General features: G+C 40.1%; 1 protein-coding gene across 4 annotated transcripts in view; it reads left to right on the top strand.

The window, feature by feature from the left end:
• Window positions 1-15,658, top strand: part of ENOX1 (ecto-NOX disulfide-thiol exchanger 1) — a 562,092-nt gene that overhangs the window by 301,750 nt on the left and 244,684 nt on the right. Inside the window, exon 1 of one of the 4 annotated variants that reach the window (XM_057707749.1) lies at window positions 8,672-8,810. The exons of the other annotated variants lie outside the window; for them this stretch is intronic. Within the exon in view, the coding sequence (XP_057563732.1) occupies window positions 8,723-8,810 (88 nt within the window). The 5' untranslated portion in view covers window positions 8,672-8,722. Of the gene's footprint in view, window positions 1-8,671; window positions 8,811-15,658 lie in introns of those variants that run through there. 4 annotated transcript variants of the gene reach the window in all.

Below are 15,658 nucleotides of genomic sequence, written 5' to 3'. Positions count from 1 at the left end.
AAGGAGTTGTCCGTAAAGCTGGCTGCATACATTTGTCTTCATTAGTCATTCCAAGGTGATGCTTTCTGATGCAGGTGGCCCAGCTCTTCTCAGGCACTTTAATTTGCCAATTACTACACCCATGGCTAAGAACAGTTAGTGATTAGTTTCACATTTTGCTCACTGGGCAGCTTAATGTTCTTGTCACCTTACATTGAGTTTTAAATGTGCAAAGCGCAAAGAGTGTCAAATGTTTTTCTCAGACTTGGGGGTTGGGTGGTGGCGGGGGGGGAGTCATACCTGGTAACTTGAATTTCTTCTGGATACAGAAATCGAAGGGCCTGATTGCTTAGTAAAAGAACAAGATAAGATGGCAAAAGTACATCCAGGAAGGTAACATGTGTGTATGTGTGTACCTTACTTTTCTTGATACATCTTTTCATTCCTTAGATGTCTCCTTTTCTTTCCTTTTATAGAAGCATCACTTGCTAGTTTATGGAATCTGAGTGCTAGGGTGATGGCTTCGATTACTACCATTTAAGGAAACAGAGCATGGTAGGATGTTATTTACAAAATAGCACTCAACCTTAATAATTTCCTTCTTTGAATATTCTCAGGCAGCACAGGTTACCCAAAACACAGGATGAGGTACGTCGTTTTTGACATAATGAATATTCCGTACCTTATATTTTGGACAATTTTGCTGCAGCTTGACTCACTAATATCTTCTTTTAAAAATTGCAGTAGAAATGTAGAAGAGTCCCCTTTGGAAAGAAACAAACCACACTGGCAGTTTCATTTGCTGTTCTTTTGCTTAATTGCCTGGGAGTGAAGTTGACTCATTTATGGAGACTTAACCCAGTAGCATTATTAGCAGAAAAGATTATTTAACATTATAAGAAGGCATGGGAAAATGTCAGGCACACTGCATCCCAAACATAAACTTTATTTGCTATCCTCTCAAAGAATTTGTTTGCGTATAATGTTGTTCACACCACTGATAACAGAAAATGTATTTAATAACTACTCAGAATTAATACGCTGTAGTATGCATGGCTGCCTAATTTAATTTATCTCTGATTAAGCCTATTATGTTTGAGATCACTTTACAGAAGAGATTTTTTTTTTTTGCCAGCTGTAAGCTGATTTGAATTGTAATATAAGTTAATAATGTGTGAAATAACCAGTGGTGCCTACTTCTAAATGTTCTTTTTGCCAACTGACTTCCTGAGATGATGCGTACCCAGATCGTTGGTTGGCATTTAGTTACTGTCTTGCATGAAGACCAGATTTTGGAATTAATGTGAAAATTAGCTCTTTCAGGGGGCAAGGACAAATGGCAAGGTGGTGCTCGCATTCTGAAATCCGGAGAGAAGGCCACTGCATTGTAAAAGTAATTGAAAATCAGTGATTGATAATCACATAACATGACATAAAAGACAGCACGTCGCTTTTGCACGATTTTTTGTCCTAAACATATTCCTTCAACATTAAATAATCATTCGATGGGATAGAGTAGGAACCTCAAGTGTTTGGAAAAGATCTAGGCAGCTTTTGCCTTGCTGCCTGGGTAATTAGTTCTCCTAGATGGGCCCAGCATGCATGAGGGAAGGGACTATCGCTGCTGTTCTGTGGCTCGTTCTCCTGAGTTATACACCAAGCTTGGCTTTATGCCTTAGCGGAACCAGCTGTTTCATCTGCCAGGTTAGTTCTTGTCAACGTCAGGAGTGGTTATCACTAAAAGAAAAGCAGTTGGGCTCATTATATCCCCGTGCTCAGCAGTTGGCCTCCTGTGGTTTGATTGTTTGTATATATATTTAAATTTGGTAATCCAATTGCTTCTTAGCCACTGTCTGCTTGGAAGTCCTTTTCTGGCCTTCTGATTAGAATCCTACCCAATCCTCAGAGGCCTTTACGTCCTACCTGCCCTGTGCAGATTTCCCAACCATCTCAGGCGGTGACTGTTTCCTTTTTGAGCTCCTCTTGAGGTCATTTGCTTGATCATTTAGTCACCTTTCCTGTGTTCTACAGTGAGCAGAGACCTTGAGTTTGAAATCTCTGTGGCCCCCCAGTGCCCACCTAACACAGTTTCTTGTGCAAAAAATTATGGCAACAGATGGTGGTGATTGATAATTGTGACAAGGGAGAAACATACCATGACCCCTAGGTGGATACATTTAAAGTCCGTTTGTGGGTTCTCATTTGTTTTAAATGTGAAATGGAAACTTGCATGCAATATTTTGCAAGTCAGAGATAATAAAGCAGATGTCTCCTTGCTTTGAATGACTCTTGCTAGGCCTATAGTTTGAACCTCAGAATGGATGCAAAGCAGTGTTTCTTAGACCTAAGTAACATTAGAATAAGCACGGGAATTTTAGACATACATGCCGATGACTGGGACTTACCTTCAGATCAGTTAAATCAGGGAATAGTATCATTTAAAAAAAAAAAAAAAAAAGCTAACCAGATGATTTTAGTAAGAAGCCAGAATTGAGAAGCACTGGTGTAAGGGAAAGTTTAAGGTTATTAAATGCGTTCATCCATCTGGCGTTCGGTGGCTTTCTATAGCTGGTTAGCAGTGAAAGAAGAGTGCTTGGCAACTTTCTGATGCAGACGTCCATTGCTGCTTCCAGTCCTTCTCTCAAGCTACCAGCCAAAGTGACCCGCAGTCTCTGTCTGTCAGGGGCTGTGCTAGTTTTAGCACAGAAAGGCCTACACGGTGGGCAACCCCTCAGTTGGTCACCCACTACTGACACACTCATCCTTTGGATTCTGCAGAACTGTTTTCTGATAAACTTCCTCTTGAGAAGAAGGAGAAGTATTTGGGGGGTGGGAGTAGAGCATTTAATGAAAATATAGAAATAATTAAAAACACTTTCAAACCTTCGCAGCCTTGAGGGTCAGGAGACATATCAAGAGAGAAAGGAAACACAGTGCAACAGGTTCTTGTAGAATTCCTGCCATTAAGGTGAAATGGGGGCTTCATTGCATGTAATTAATTAAAGAACATCAAAATATTCATTCACTTTTATCTCCACTATGTAGATAAATTAAGAATGGTTTTGTTATATAAGAAGGCATTAAGTGGAAATCCCAAATTTGTAAATATAATGAACTAAATATTAAGTTACTTGAGGCTAGTTATTATTTTTTTTTATAAATTTATTTATTTACTTATTTAATTGGCTGTGTTGGGTCTTCGTTGTTGCACACGGGCTTTCTCTAGTTGTGGTGAGCAGGGGCTACTCTTCGTTGTGGTGCGCAGGCTTCTCATTGCGGTGGCCCTTCTTGTTGCAGAGCACGGGCTCTAGGCACGTGGGCTTCAGTAGTTGTGGCACATGGGCTCAATAGTTGTGACTCATGGGCTCTAGAGCACAGGCTCAATAGTTGTGGCGCATGGGCTTAGTTGCTTTGCGGCATGTGGTGTCTTCCTGGGGCAGGGCTCGAACCCATGTCTGCTGCATTGGCAGGCGGATTCTTACCCACTGCGCCACCTCGGGAGTCCAAAGCTAGTTATTTTTAAAAGTAAGAAAACAAAGACTTTGGGAGTTTGGGATTGCCATGTACACATTACTAATAAGAAAAAAAAATCAAATTGTACACTTTATGCAGTTCATTGTATATCAATGATATCTCAATAGAAGTTCTTAGAGAGAGAGAGAGGAAGAAAGAAAAGAAAACAAAGACTTATTGAAGGCTACATGGAAAGTTACTGACAGAGATTCTGGCTGCTAGATCTTTCTCTGGTAGGTGGTTGGCCTCTTTCCTACTACATCCTTTCATTCCCAGCAAACACTTTGCACAGTCTTTTCCTTTCAGATAAAAGTAAATGTTCGTAGATGGAAAGAAAAAGTGAACACATTTTATTATTAGAAATAATTTAACTGTTGAATTTCTAACTGTAGCATGAAAACATATTCATCTTGAATACCCATTTGAGTTTTATTCTGGTATCCCGGGACAGTCCTGCAGCCTAAGGATTAATTTATCCCACAGTTATTTTCCATTCCAGTCACGTTGATTACCCAGCAGCCAGTCTGATCACTACATGGTTGATTCATTTCATTCACTGATTGCCAAAATTGCCAGATGTGTCCCAGTAATATGTCTATCCTTGTAACCAAATCAGATCCACTGAACTTGGCAGCAGTTCAGTGGATGCTCTGGTGATGAGCGGCTCAAGACCCTGACGGTACCTTATAGATGAAATGTTAAACTATACTTAGAAATATCTTTTTTCACTGGAATTGCGATAGCTTTTTCTCCCACTCTAAAAGTTATATGCTGCTATCGGAGAAAGCATCAATAAATGAAACTTCCCACACATCACATTTACCCTTTTCTCCTTAACCAAACATTTAGGTGAAGTAGTAGAACTCAGAGAAACATACTGTGGAATGAGAAACTGCAGATCAGCTCATCCTTCTTTTCCAAAATATGCTAATATGTTGTACCTGAAAAGAAAAGTAGGGAAGATGTGTAGGCAGCTAAGTTAGTAATATGCCAGGAAAAACAAAATCAAACTGCTGCCTTAAATAGAGAAGGGGGCAAGCATAAAGAGTCATATTCCAAAATTATCCAACCACAGAACTCTTTATTCTGAACATCTGGAGGGACTTCATCCAACCTCCTAATTTTATAGTTAAATAAACGGCAAAAAGGTTAGGGAACTGATCCAAAGTCAAATATTTTGTTTAATTTTTTTTCCAGGCCTCCTCCCCACACGCTCACTTTCACATTGCTTCTCCTAATTGCCTGTAAGAACTTTCCCCTTGCTTTTCTGTGGCTGACAAGTTGCTTCTCGTTAACCAGCATACCAGTGATCTGATGCCTGAAAACAGAAGTGAAAACTCTTCACTTAGGAAAGATGTATTTGTAGAGTTTAGGTGTCAGTATCTTCTCATGAACTGAATTTAATAGCTTTTATTTGTTGGGTGCCTACAATATGTCAGGTTCTTTATATACATTTTAGGATTTCATCCGTATTCCATCCAACCTGCAGAATAGATAACAGTGTGTCCATTTTCCTCATGGGGAGAACAGCTCCCTGAGGGTCATACATTCAGTAAGTGGAAGTGTTGGCGCTCAAAACAAGGTCAGTCTGACTACAAAGTGTTTCATCTCATCAAGCTCAAAGGTGTGATTACAGCTACGCTAGAAGCATTCTTCTTGACAACATGGGTAACTTTTTTTTTTTCCTCAAGAACTTTTATTGAGAAACAATTGACATACAATAAACTGCATATATCCAAAGCGTACAATTTGATATTTTTTTCTTATTAGTAATGTATGTATGGCAATCCCAATCTCCCAAATCATCCCACCCCAACTCCCCCCTCCCCACTTTCCCCACTTGGTGTCCATATGTTTGTTCTCTACATCTGTGTCTCTATTTCTGCCTTGCAAACTGTTTGATTTGTACTATTTTTCTATATTCTGCATATATGTGTTAATATACAATATTTGTTTTCTCTTTCTGACTCACTTCACTCTGTATGACAGTCTCTAGGTCCATCCAACAGCATGGGTAACTTTAAAAAAATTTATTGGCTCAGAATTGAGTATGTCCCAGAATAGAGAGAATCACATAATTTTAGGCAGACAAATTTGTAGGAAAGGTACTTAGGAAAATAAAAATATATTCAAGTAATATATTAAAAGGGTAACCAGCAAGCTGACTTAACTTTCCTTTGGGGATGAGGTGAGGAATACATACATATATACATTTATATATACGTGTGTGAGTGTGTGTGTCTTTAGGCAATAAAAGTGTGAGTACATAATTGTATAGTGATCTGTGTATGTAATTGTGAGAATTTCTTATGTGGATAGATTCTTGCTGGATAATGGTGATTTTTTTTATATGAATTTTGGGTGCAAGTTGTTGGATAAATAACTGGAGTTTCACAGCTAACATTCAATGGTAGAAATTATACAACTCTACTGTATAGCACAGGGAACCCTAGTCAGTGCTTTGTGGTGACCTAAATGGGAAGGAAATCAAAAAAAAGAGAGGATATATGTATATGTAAAGCTGATTCACTTTGCTGTACAGCAGAAACTAACACAATGTTGTAAAGCAATTAGATGCCAATAAAAAAAGTTTAAAAATTAAAAAAAAAAAGAAATTATGCAACTGGCTTCCAAATGAATGATCATTGTTTGTTATCTTAAAGTCAGATTATTTACTGCAGTCTCTTTTCTTGTTTAATAAACTTACATAGCTTTTATTAAAATAGTTATTTGAGCCAATCCTCTTATTATTCTGTTTTTTAAATCGTTTTCTTGATGTCTGTTTCTTTTCTTTTTTTCCTACCTCCCTCCCTTCCCTCCCTCCCTGTGTATTTAAAAATTGAAGTGGCATCTACCTCAAACTGACTATTGGTCCAAATTTCTAGAGCCAAGATAATAATGAGATACTATAAAGATGAATTTATAGAGGAGTTCAACTCGCTTTGCCTGGTACTCCCTAGAAAAATCGCAGAGCATTAAAATGGTTTTGGCAATATCCTAACTGAAAGTAGTTGTTAGGTAGTTAGTAGTTGATTTAGGGTAACACCTAAAGTTCTCTGGATAAACTAACTAGATTAGAGTGAAGTACATAATTAGTACATAAGTACAAAGTAAAATTTATAAGACTGGGAACTTGTGGTTCTGTCAGATTGAAGGCATGCATTTATGTCTTCTTATTCCAAAAATCTCCTTAAAATTTCAGCAAAGAATCAAAACAAACCCCTCCCCCCAAAAAAAAAAACAAACAAAACGATTGAGAGTGAGAGAGAGCAGAGGAGGAAGTGGTACTAAACAAGAGATGTCAGCAGACTTTGGGAAGACGGCCCAGTGATGGAGGGGGAGTGGCTGAGGGGTTACTGAGAGAAGCCTGCAGATTCATTCTGTGGGACCCTGGGGAGACTTAGGAAGGGTGGGAGAGTGAGCCCGGAAAAGGGGGGACTAGTTCACAGTAATTACAGAGTAATTAGTAGTACTTAGTGGACAGAGTGCATAGGATATTCCTGTCCCACCCTCACACTGCCACTGCCAAGTCTCCATCCCTGCTGGAGGCTTGAGGCACAGTCTTGGGCTACACTGAATCAGAGATGCTCTAGACTCAGGGAAATGAGGCCCAGGATAGAGAGGTGAAACCAAGGGAATTAAGTGAAACTCCATAGGGTGAACAGGTAAGACCCTCCTGGACTGTTCTACAACATAGCTCCCAGAGCACCTGTAGCCAGGACAGGCTCTTTATTTTTTTTAATTTAATTTTTATTTTATATTGGAGTATAGTTGTTTAACAATGTTGTGTTAGTTTCAGGTGTACAGCAAAGCGATTCAGTTATACATGTACACATATCTATTCTTTTTCTGATTCTTTTGGGACAGGTTCTTTAGACAGGAGTTTAAAGGATTCTTATCTAAAGAAACTGAATGACTCAAAGAAATAACCTGACTGGCATTTGGAGTCCCTATGGAATGGCTAGATTCCTACCCAGTGACCTCATGGGACGCCTGCCAGGTGAGAAGCACTGCCTGACAGGGTTTCTAATCAGCTGTGTAGGAACTCACTGTACCTAAGTATACATAAATTCTATACTTTCTTTATATATAAGTATCAAATATGTATGTGACTGTCTTAAATATAAATGAATAGTGAGAGATTCACCAGATAGTAATGTTTGAGTGTGGCTCCCCACAGAAAATAGAGGATAAAATATTGAGATCAAAACAGAGAGAGAAATGGGTTGAGGGGCTTGGAAAAAATATAGATCATTCTAGAAGGAAAAGAAGAGCTTTTGGGGGAAAGCAGGGGTGGGGGTAGGGTGGGATGAATTGGGAGATTGGGAATGCCATATATATATATATTACTAATAAGAAAAAAAATCAAATTGTATACTTTAAATATATGCAGTTTATTGTATGTCAATTATATCTCAATAAAAGTTCATAAAAAATAAAAGAAGAGCTTTGAAAACCCTTAATATCTTCAGAAAGATAGGAAACAATATTATATCCATGAAGTAAAAGGTAAATTCTATAAAAAAGGAACTATCAGAATATAAAAAAGAGATTTTAGAAATTAAACTCATAGTTAAAAAGAATTATTCAGAGGTGTAGAAGGTAAAGTCAAGCAAGCTTTCTAGAAAGTAGGTTAACAGGCAAAGATGGATAGTGGGTGGGAGAGGAAGGTAAGAAATGTATTGGCTCAGTCCACGAGGCTCAGCGTTTTACTACAGATGTTCCAAAAAGAGAAAATAGAAAAAAATGGTGGGGGGACACGTATCAAAGAATACAAGAAAAATTTCCAAACCAGAACAACAGGAATTTCCAATTTTAAAGGGAAGAGAAAGTGCCCAGAACAATGGATAAGAAAAGATCTTCATTAAGTTTCTTTACTGTGAGATTTCAGAACACCAGGGACTAAAAAGAAGCTTCCTAAACCTTCCAGAGAAATAAAATAGGTCACAGATAAAAGATCAGGAGAACCAGTGGCCTCCGACTTCTCAACTACAACACTGCGTGCTAGAAGACAGTGAAACTCAGCGTTCAAAATTGTGAGGGGAACGAATCTGTACTTAGAATTAAATGGCAAGCTTAATTAGCAAGCCAGCGTGAGAGTAGAATTAAGACGTTTTTCAGACACCCAAGGAAGGTCTCAACAAATTTACCTCCCATGTACCTTTTCTTAGGAAGCTACTAGAGAATGAGCTCCACAAAGATGAGGATGTAAAGCAAGAAAGAGGAAACCATGGGATCCAGGAAGCGGGGGACCCAACACAGGCGAGAGGCACAGGGATTTCGCAAGATGGTGTTAAAAAGAAGCCCCAGGACAACAGGTGGGCAGCTGGCCTGGGAAACCGCTAGACCGGATGGACTCAACGGGAGGCTTGTGGAGGGAAAAACACATCTGAGAGATTCGTTGGTTGAGTCGCTCACACCAAAAATTGCTTTAATAGGGCTTTTATAGTTCCTTTGAAAAGTTCAGGAGTGATGAGTAGTAAATACACACGAGAAGGAAGAAAAAGACAACACCAGGAAAAAATGCTGAACGAGCTAGGAAGTGTGTTCTTATACTGCATGGCTCGGTGGTAAGCAGTATTACATGGTCATAACAAGGTAAACGTAGGATATTGATGTAACCCCAAATTGCAGTTACAGTTGGAAAGATGGGAGGAGGAACACTTGTTGGGAGGTGGTGATGGTGTAAGAGTGTCAAGTTTTCCTCATTTTGCAGAGTAGTAAGACATTAGGTAATCTCTAAAAATGATCATTTAAGAAATATCAGTGTACATCTGTCACATATCAGAATTGAAAGGTAAAAGGGGTGTCCTTTCCCATGACGGCATTCAGCCCCCTTGAGGGGGAGATACACTGTTTAGTCTTCCTGCCCTGGGCCAGCCCGTAGATTAACCAAACCGAGAGCAAGTGCTTAGGGCAGAAGTCCTCCCTGCATAGGAGGCTGCTCGCTCTGGCAAATCATTATCTTTCATAATAAAAGCAAACCACACAAAGAAGTGGTTTCTGAGGAGGGGGCAGGGGTGGTGGAGGAAGGTGGGATGGGGGGTGGCTGGTTTTGATTATAGGCCTCTTAGGGAGTTCTTGCCTTTTTAAGCGATAGGCATATATTACTTTGATAAGTGTTAAATTGGTTTTTAAAATTACTGGAATCAGAAATAGAAGTTATAAAACCAAACTGCACAGTACCCTTCCCTCCCCACAAAGCAAAACACAGAAAAAGAGGAAGAGGTTGAGAGGTTGATGGTGCTTTGCTTGGTATCTTCGACGGCTCATTTGTTTATTTCACATCTAATTGCAAGGAGGGGTCCCCAGAAGCCGCTGCCAGTCTCGCTCCAACCAACATCTCATGTCATCTGCAGCCACCTCCCACATTCTGTGCGTGAACTCCACTGGGCCACTTCGTGTTCCCTTTATAATACCTTTATTTTCCCCTACCCGGGCCTTTGCTTATAGTGTAGTTATATTCACCTTCCATTCATACATGTTCCACACACACACACACACACACACATCCCTTCCCAAAGTCCCCTGGTTCCACCTGCATCCCTACCTGTTTACGTCTCAGCCAAGATCCCTCTCTGGATCCTAGCATCCTCCCCTTTCCTTTAATTCCTGCTACATTGTCCTTGGCACCACTGACTGACCACACGCCACTTTTAACCACTGTCGTTTTTTCCCTTGTCCAGTCTTAAGAGCTAGCAGGTGACAAGGACAGGAACCATATTGCACAGATACTTACTCCTCCTACAGAGCCTGGCAGAGTGCTGACATAATCCAGGTACTGCCTCAGATGGTAATTAAATGAATAAATGAATCTTTCATTAAATGTGAAATCTGTTCAGTCATATGGCCCAATGCAAAACATCTGCATCCGTGTACATAAATATTATTGGAAGGTAAGGAGTGTTTGTTCCTTATTGTTTTAAGGAAGCTTATGTGCCTCCTCCTAAAAGAGGAAGATTGTACTCAGAGCCCAGAGGGTTAACCGCTCCCTAAAATTTTGGCGTGTGCTTCCTTTGTGGGGAATGTGGAAAACTTGTCACCTGGAGGGTTTGTATTTGACTTTGCAGGGGTTACAGGGTAGCCTGACGTTAAGGAAAATATTGCAAGTAGGATGTCACCTTGGCCTCAGGGTAGAGAAGCTCCTAGACACCCCCCTGCACCTGGTGGACGTAGCCCACCCTGAGATATGGCAGAAAAACGGAAGCCGCTAATGTGAAGCAGGCATTCAGTAAATACTGATAGCGTGGTCACCTGGCCGCGTGGCACGCTAGGGCTCCCAGCCACAGCTTCACACCGCATTGCTCTGTCTACTTAGGCTTTATACAACACTCCCCAAATCTGCTTATAACCACTCAGATGATCACCTAACAAATTAAATAACAAGGTTACTCTAAAACATTCCGTTTGTGGCGATAACAGAATTCCCATCACTAGTGTGGCATATGCACACAGTGGAGTACCATGGAGCCATTAACAAGAAGGGGGTCGATCTTTAAGTTCTGATATGGCAAGGACTTTAACATATATTGCTGCCGGAAAAACTAAATGTGGAACAGGATGACCTCCTTCACATCTCTATTCAAACCCCGTCTTTTCCATGAGACCTTCCTTAACCACTGCGTTTATAATTGCAGACATCCCCCGCCGGCGTTTTCTTCATTCCTGTTTATCCTTATTTGGCATAATGTTTAGTTCCCTCGTTTGTTTATGATTTAGCACCCCTACTGGAATGTGAGGTGCGTGAGGGATATTACATGTTTTATTTACCGCTTTTCCCCCGGAACAATGAATGGTTGGATGAATGAACTTGTATGAAAAAGTCTATTATCTGCACAGAAGGTTACTATTTGCCTGGAATTTCTAGAAGGCTACCCAGACCTAACAGTAGTTCTCTCTGCGCAATAGCAATGGAGGCACAGGGGAGGAAGGCAGACCTTTATTGTTTATATCCTCCCATGGATGTGCGTCACTTTTTTAAAACAGAGAGACTAGTGTAAGAGGGAATCCCACTGAAAGCGTTTCTCGAATAGCCGGAATAAAATGTAACTCAGCACCATTTCGTTAGTTATGTATTTATTTAGTCAGTACCATTTGTTTCTGGTCCTGAGATAATGAGCATCGTTCAGAATTTCTCCTCTGTTTAGAATTCAAGTTGTAAGTGGTCCATGATTCAAGTTCACACTTTATATTTTATGAAGCCTTTACCAGCAGAAACATTTGCTTTTCCATCAGAGTGGAACCATCTGTACATAAGTTGTGGTGGGGGAAAAAATGGGTTTCTAGGTCAGATACGTTTTTATCTTCTGCCTTTCAACTAAGTGACCCGGGCAGGTCACTTAACTACCTTGACTCTCAGTTCCCTTCCCTATAGCACTGGGATAATTTTTCCTAAGAGTAAAGCACATCGTCCAAGCAAAACAAGATGAAGTTTGTGTATTCAGGGCCTAAGAGTATCTGGTTCAAAGTAGGGTTCAGTAAGTGTCAGGTTCTTCCCTCTTCCCTGCAGAAGGTGACCAAGAGATATTCTTGTCCTTAACTACTCAAAGCATTGTCCCAACATCAGCAAGGACTTTATTAGAAATGCAAAATCTCAGGACTTCCCTGGTGATCCAGTGGTTAAGGCTCCGTGCTTCTGCTGCAGAGGCTGTGGGTTTGGTCCCTGGTCGGGGAAATTACCCATGCTGCGGGGTGTGGCCAAAAAAAAAAAAAAATGTAAAATCTCAAGCCTACCTGATCTAATGAATCAGAATCTGTAGTTTAACAAAATACCCAGGTGATTCCTATGCACATTAAAGTTTGAGAAGCTCTGTTTTTATGCTTCTTACAGCAGTGTTTCAGACAGGCTTGTATTAATCTTGTTTTTTATCTTCTGTATTTTATGAGATGTATTTTGACATCTTAGAGTTTTGAAGATGCCAGGGAGGCACTGCCTTTCCAAGGGTTAGCTAATTTCTAGAGAGAGCAGACAGCGTGCCTGGGAGTACACCTTTGATTTGCAAGCGAACCAATCCCGAGGCCATGCCATACGTGCCGCTTTTTATCAGGCCTCTGCAGTCCACATCTCTATCCCTCTGCCCTCAATCACACCAGGGCCAGATACTGGACAATTAGGAATCATGCCTATGCCTCAGAACCTCCGGAAATTATGTAAACTATCGAATCCTAAACCTTCTTACCCGGCAGAAACCACAAGAAAGCCTTTTGCCCATATGTTTTCCTTGTTTCCTCTGCTCCTGAGCAACCCTGGTACCCCCCCATGTGGCCCTGCGTGGCCTGATGTGGCATTGCGTGCCTCTTCCTCTTGGGAACTATATGTAACAAACTATCTTTTCAATGGCAAGCATCTCCTCATCTATTGGCCATACCATAGCTGAATTAAACCACAACCCTGGATGCATTTCAAAACAAGGCTGCCCTTTTCAACGTTTTTTCCCGGGTTAAATGCCACCTGCCAGTCCCTCCCATTCACCTTGCCGACTTTCACTTGGAGAAGTGTGAGGGTACTCAGCAAAGCCAGATGTTCTGGTGGGGCATGACTAACAGGCTGAAACATAGGAGGATGCTTAAGCCACCTCATCAGACTGAACTTACTTTTATTTATTAATTTATTTTTTAAATTTCTAAAAAATGTTTCAATTTTTTTAATTTTTTAAAATTAAAAAAATTAATTTTAATTTTTTAATTTTGTGTATTTATTTTAATTAATTATTTAATTTATTTATTGGCTGCATTGGGTCTTTGTTGCTGCACATGGGCTTTCTTTAGTTGCAGTAAGCGGGAGCTTCTCTTTGTTGTGGTGTATGGGCCTCTCATAATTGTAGCACGTGGGCTCAATAGTTGTGGCTCATGGGCTCTAGAGCACAAGCTCAGAAGTTGTGGCACATGGGCTCAGTTGCTCCACGGCACGTGGGATCTTCCCAGCCCAGTGGTTGAACCTGTGTCCCCTGTATTGGCAGGCGGATTCTATTTTTATTTTTTAAGAACTTTTATTGAGATGCAGTTAACAGACAATAAACTGCATATATTTAGAGTGTACAATATGGTATTTTTTTTTCTTATTAGTAATGTATATATGGCAATCTCAATCTCCCAGTTCATTCCCCCTCAACCCTCCCCGCTTACGCCATTTGGTGTTCATGTTTGTTCTCTACATCTGTGTCTCTATTTCTGCCTTGCAAACCGGTTGATTTGTGCCATTTTTCTGTATTCTGCATTTATATGTTAGTATATGATATTTGTTTTTCTCTTTGACTCACTTCACTCTGTATGACAGTCTCTAGGTCTATCCATGTCTCTACAAATGTCCCAGTTTCATTGCTTTTTACACCTGAGTAATATTCCATTTTTTTTATCCATTCATCTGTTGATGGACATTTAGGTCATTTCCATGTCCTGACTATTGTAAATAGTGCTGCAATGAACATTGGGGTGCATGTGTCTTTTTGAATTATGATGTTCTCTGGGTATATGCCTAGTAGTGGGATTGTTGGGTCATATGGTAACTCTATTTTTAGTTTTGCAAGGAACCTCCATACTGTTCTCCATAGTGGCTGTATTAATTTACATTCCCACCAAGAGTGCAAGAGCGTTCCCTTTTCTCCACACCCTCTCCAGCATTTACTGTTTGTAGATTTTCTGATGATGCCCATTCTAACCGGTGTGAGGTGTTACCTCATTGCAGTTTTGGTTTGCATTTCTCTAATAATTAGTGATGTTGAGCAGCTTTTCATGTGCCTCTTGGCCATCCATGTGTCTTCTTTGGAGAAATGCCTGTTTAGGTCTTCTGGCAGGCAGATTCTTAACCACTGCACCACCAGGGAAGCCCCATCCTGAACTTACTTTCAAATAAAGATGATCAAGGATAGCCAGGAACAAGGTTGTAAATCTTCGTAATGTAGTCTGACTGCACTGAATGCCAATAATGCTCCTTAAGCACAAGCTTTGTACACTCCAGAAACTATTACAAATGATTAAGACCTCCAAGATAATGGAACCATTTGAATTGAAACACACAAACTTACTTACTGTATTCTGAGATGTCAAGGAAACGAATGAAAACCTGCCATCCACATCCATTCATTTCTTCCCTGTGGCTTCTTAATATGGTGTATATGTTTTAGGTAGAAATAACTCCTACCAGGGAGCAGCTATCATGTCATCAGGCAGCTTCCTTTCCCAATTTGCGTTTACCTCTCGTCTCTTCTGTTTTGAAAAGAATCTTGATATATGGAAATCAGCTAACTGAAGCTGAAGCTAATAAAAGCAAATATTAAAAGAAGATAAAAGGGACTTTTCTCCTTATGACTCAAAGAAAAAAAAATACGATGAGTATTTCAGAAATATTCCACATGTGTTAGATAAGATAATGGGAACAGAAGATAATTTCATAGTAACTTTTCCTTTGTAAAAATTTTTACTACAGTTTTATTAAGGAATTAGGATTTGATTAGCAACTTTTAATTAAAATCATTAGACAAGGCAATTTTCTATTATTTTATGACTGTCAGTTTTGCTTCCATAAAAAAATACCCCCCCACACACAATGATGACTTATGTGAGGTGATGGCTATGCTATTAACTTTATTGTGGTAATCATTTCACAGTATATGTGTGTTGATGAAAAAATTGTCAATCCAAGAAAAAAGTGTAAATTTTATTCAAGCCAACCTGAGGATCATAACCCAAGAGACAGTCTCTCAGAGAGCTCTGAGAACTGTTCTGAAGAGGTAAAGGGGGACGTTGAGTACATGTGTGATTTTGGAGAAGGGGGTGACATGCAGTTAAGCACACATCTTGGTAGAGAGTTACTGCTATTTATAAGGAACAGATATAGCTGATGGTTTTAGTGCTTTTCTAAGTATGGGAAGATGCAGGAAACTGAGCTCATACAGTTGTCTCCTGAAAATATCTAGCTGGCTAAGGGTCAGTCCTGCCAGTTTTCCTAGAGCACAAAGTCTGCATGCTGATCTTTGCCCCGAATTCCTTTCAGAGTGTATTGAAGGTCAGCAACTCCGGTGGTTAATGACGTGAATCTTGGAGAACTGGGTGGTGAACAGCATTCTTTATTTTACAGCCCCTTCCTTTTCAGTCTTAATTTCAACCAAGGTTTTGGAGGCATACCATGACCAATTTGTCCCACTGTGCTAGGAACGCTCGTTCCCAG

This window comes from Hippopotamus amphibius, chromosome 14 (genome assembly GCF_030028045.1).
Source record: "Hippopotamus amphibius kiboko isolate mHipAmp2 chromosome 14, mHipAmp2.hap2, whole genome shotgun sequence".
In the NCBI taxonomy this organism is placed as follows: domain Eukaryota; kingdom Metazoa; phylum Chordata; class Mammalia; order Artiodactyla; family Hippopotamidae; genus Hippopotamus; species Hippopotamus amphibius.
Note: the sequence above shows the minus strand (reverse complement) of the source record. Positions and strands in the feature narration are given on the sequence as shown.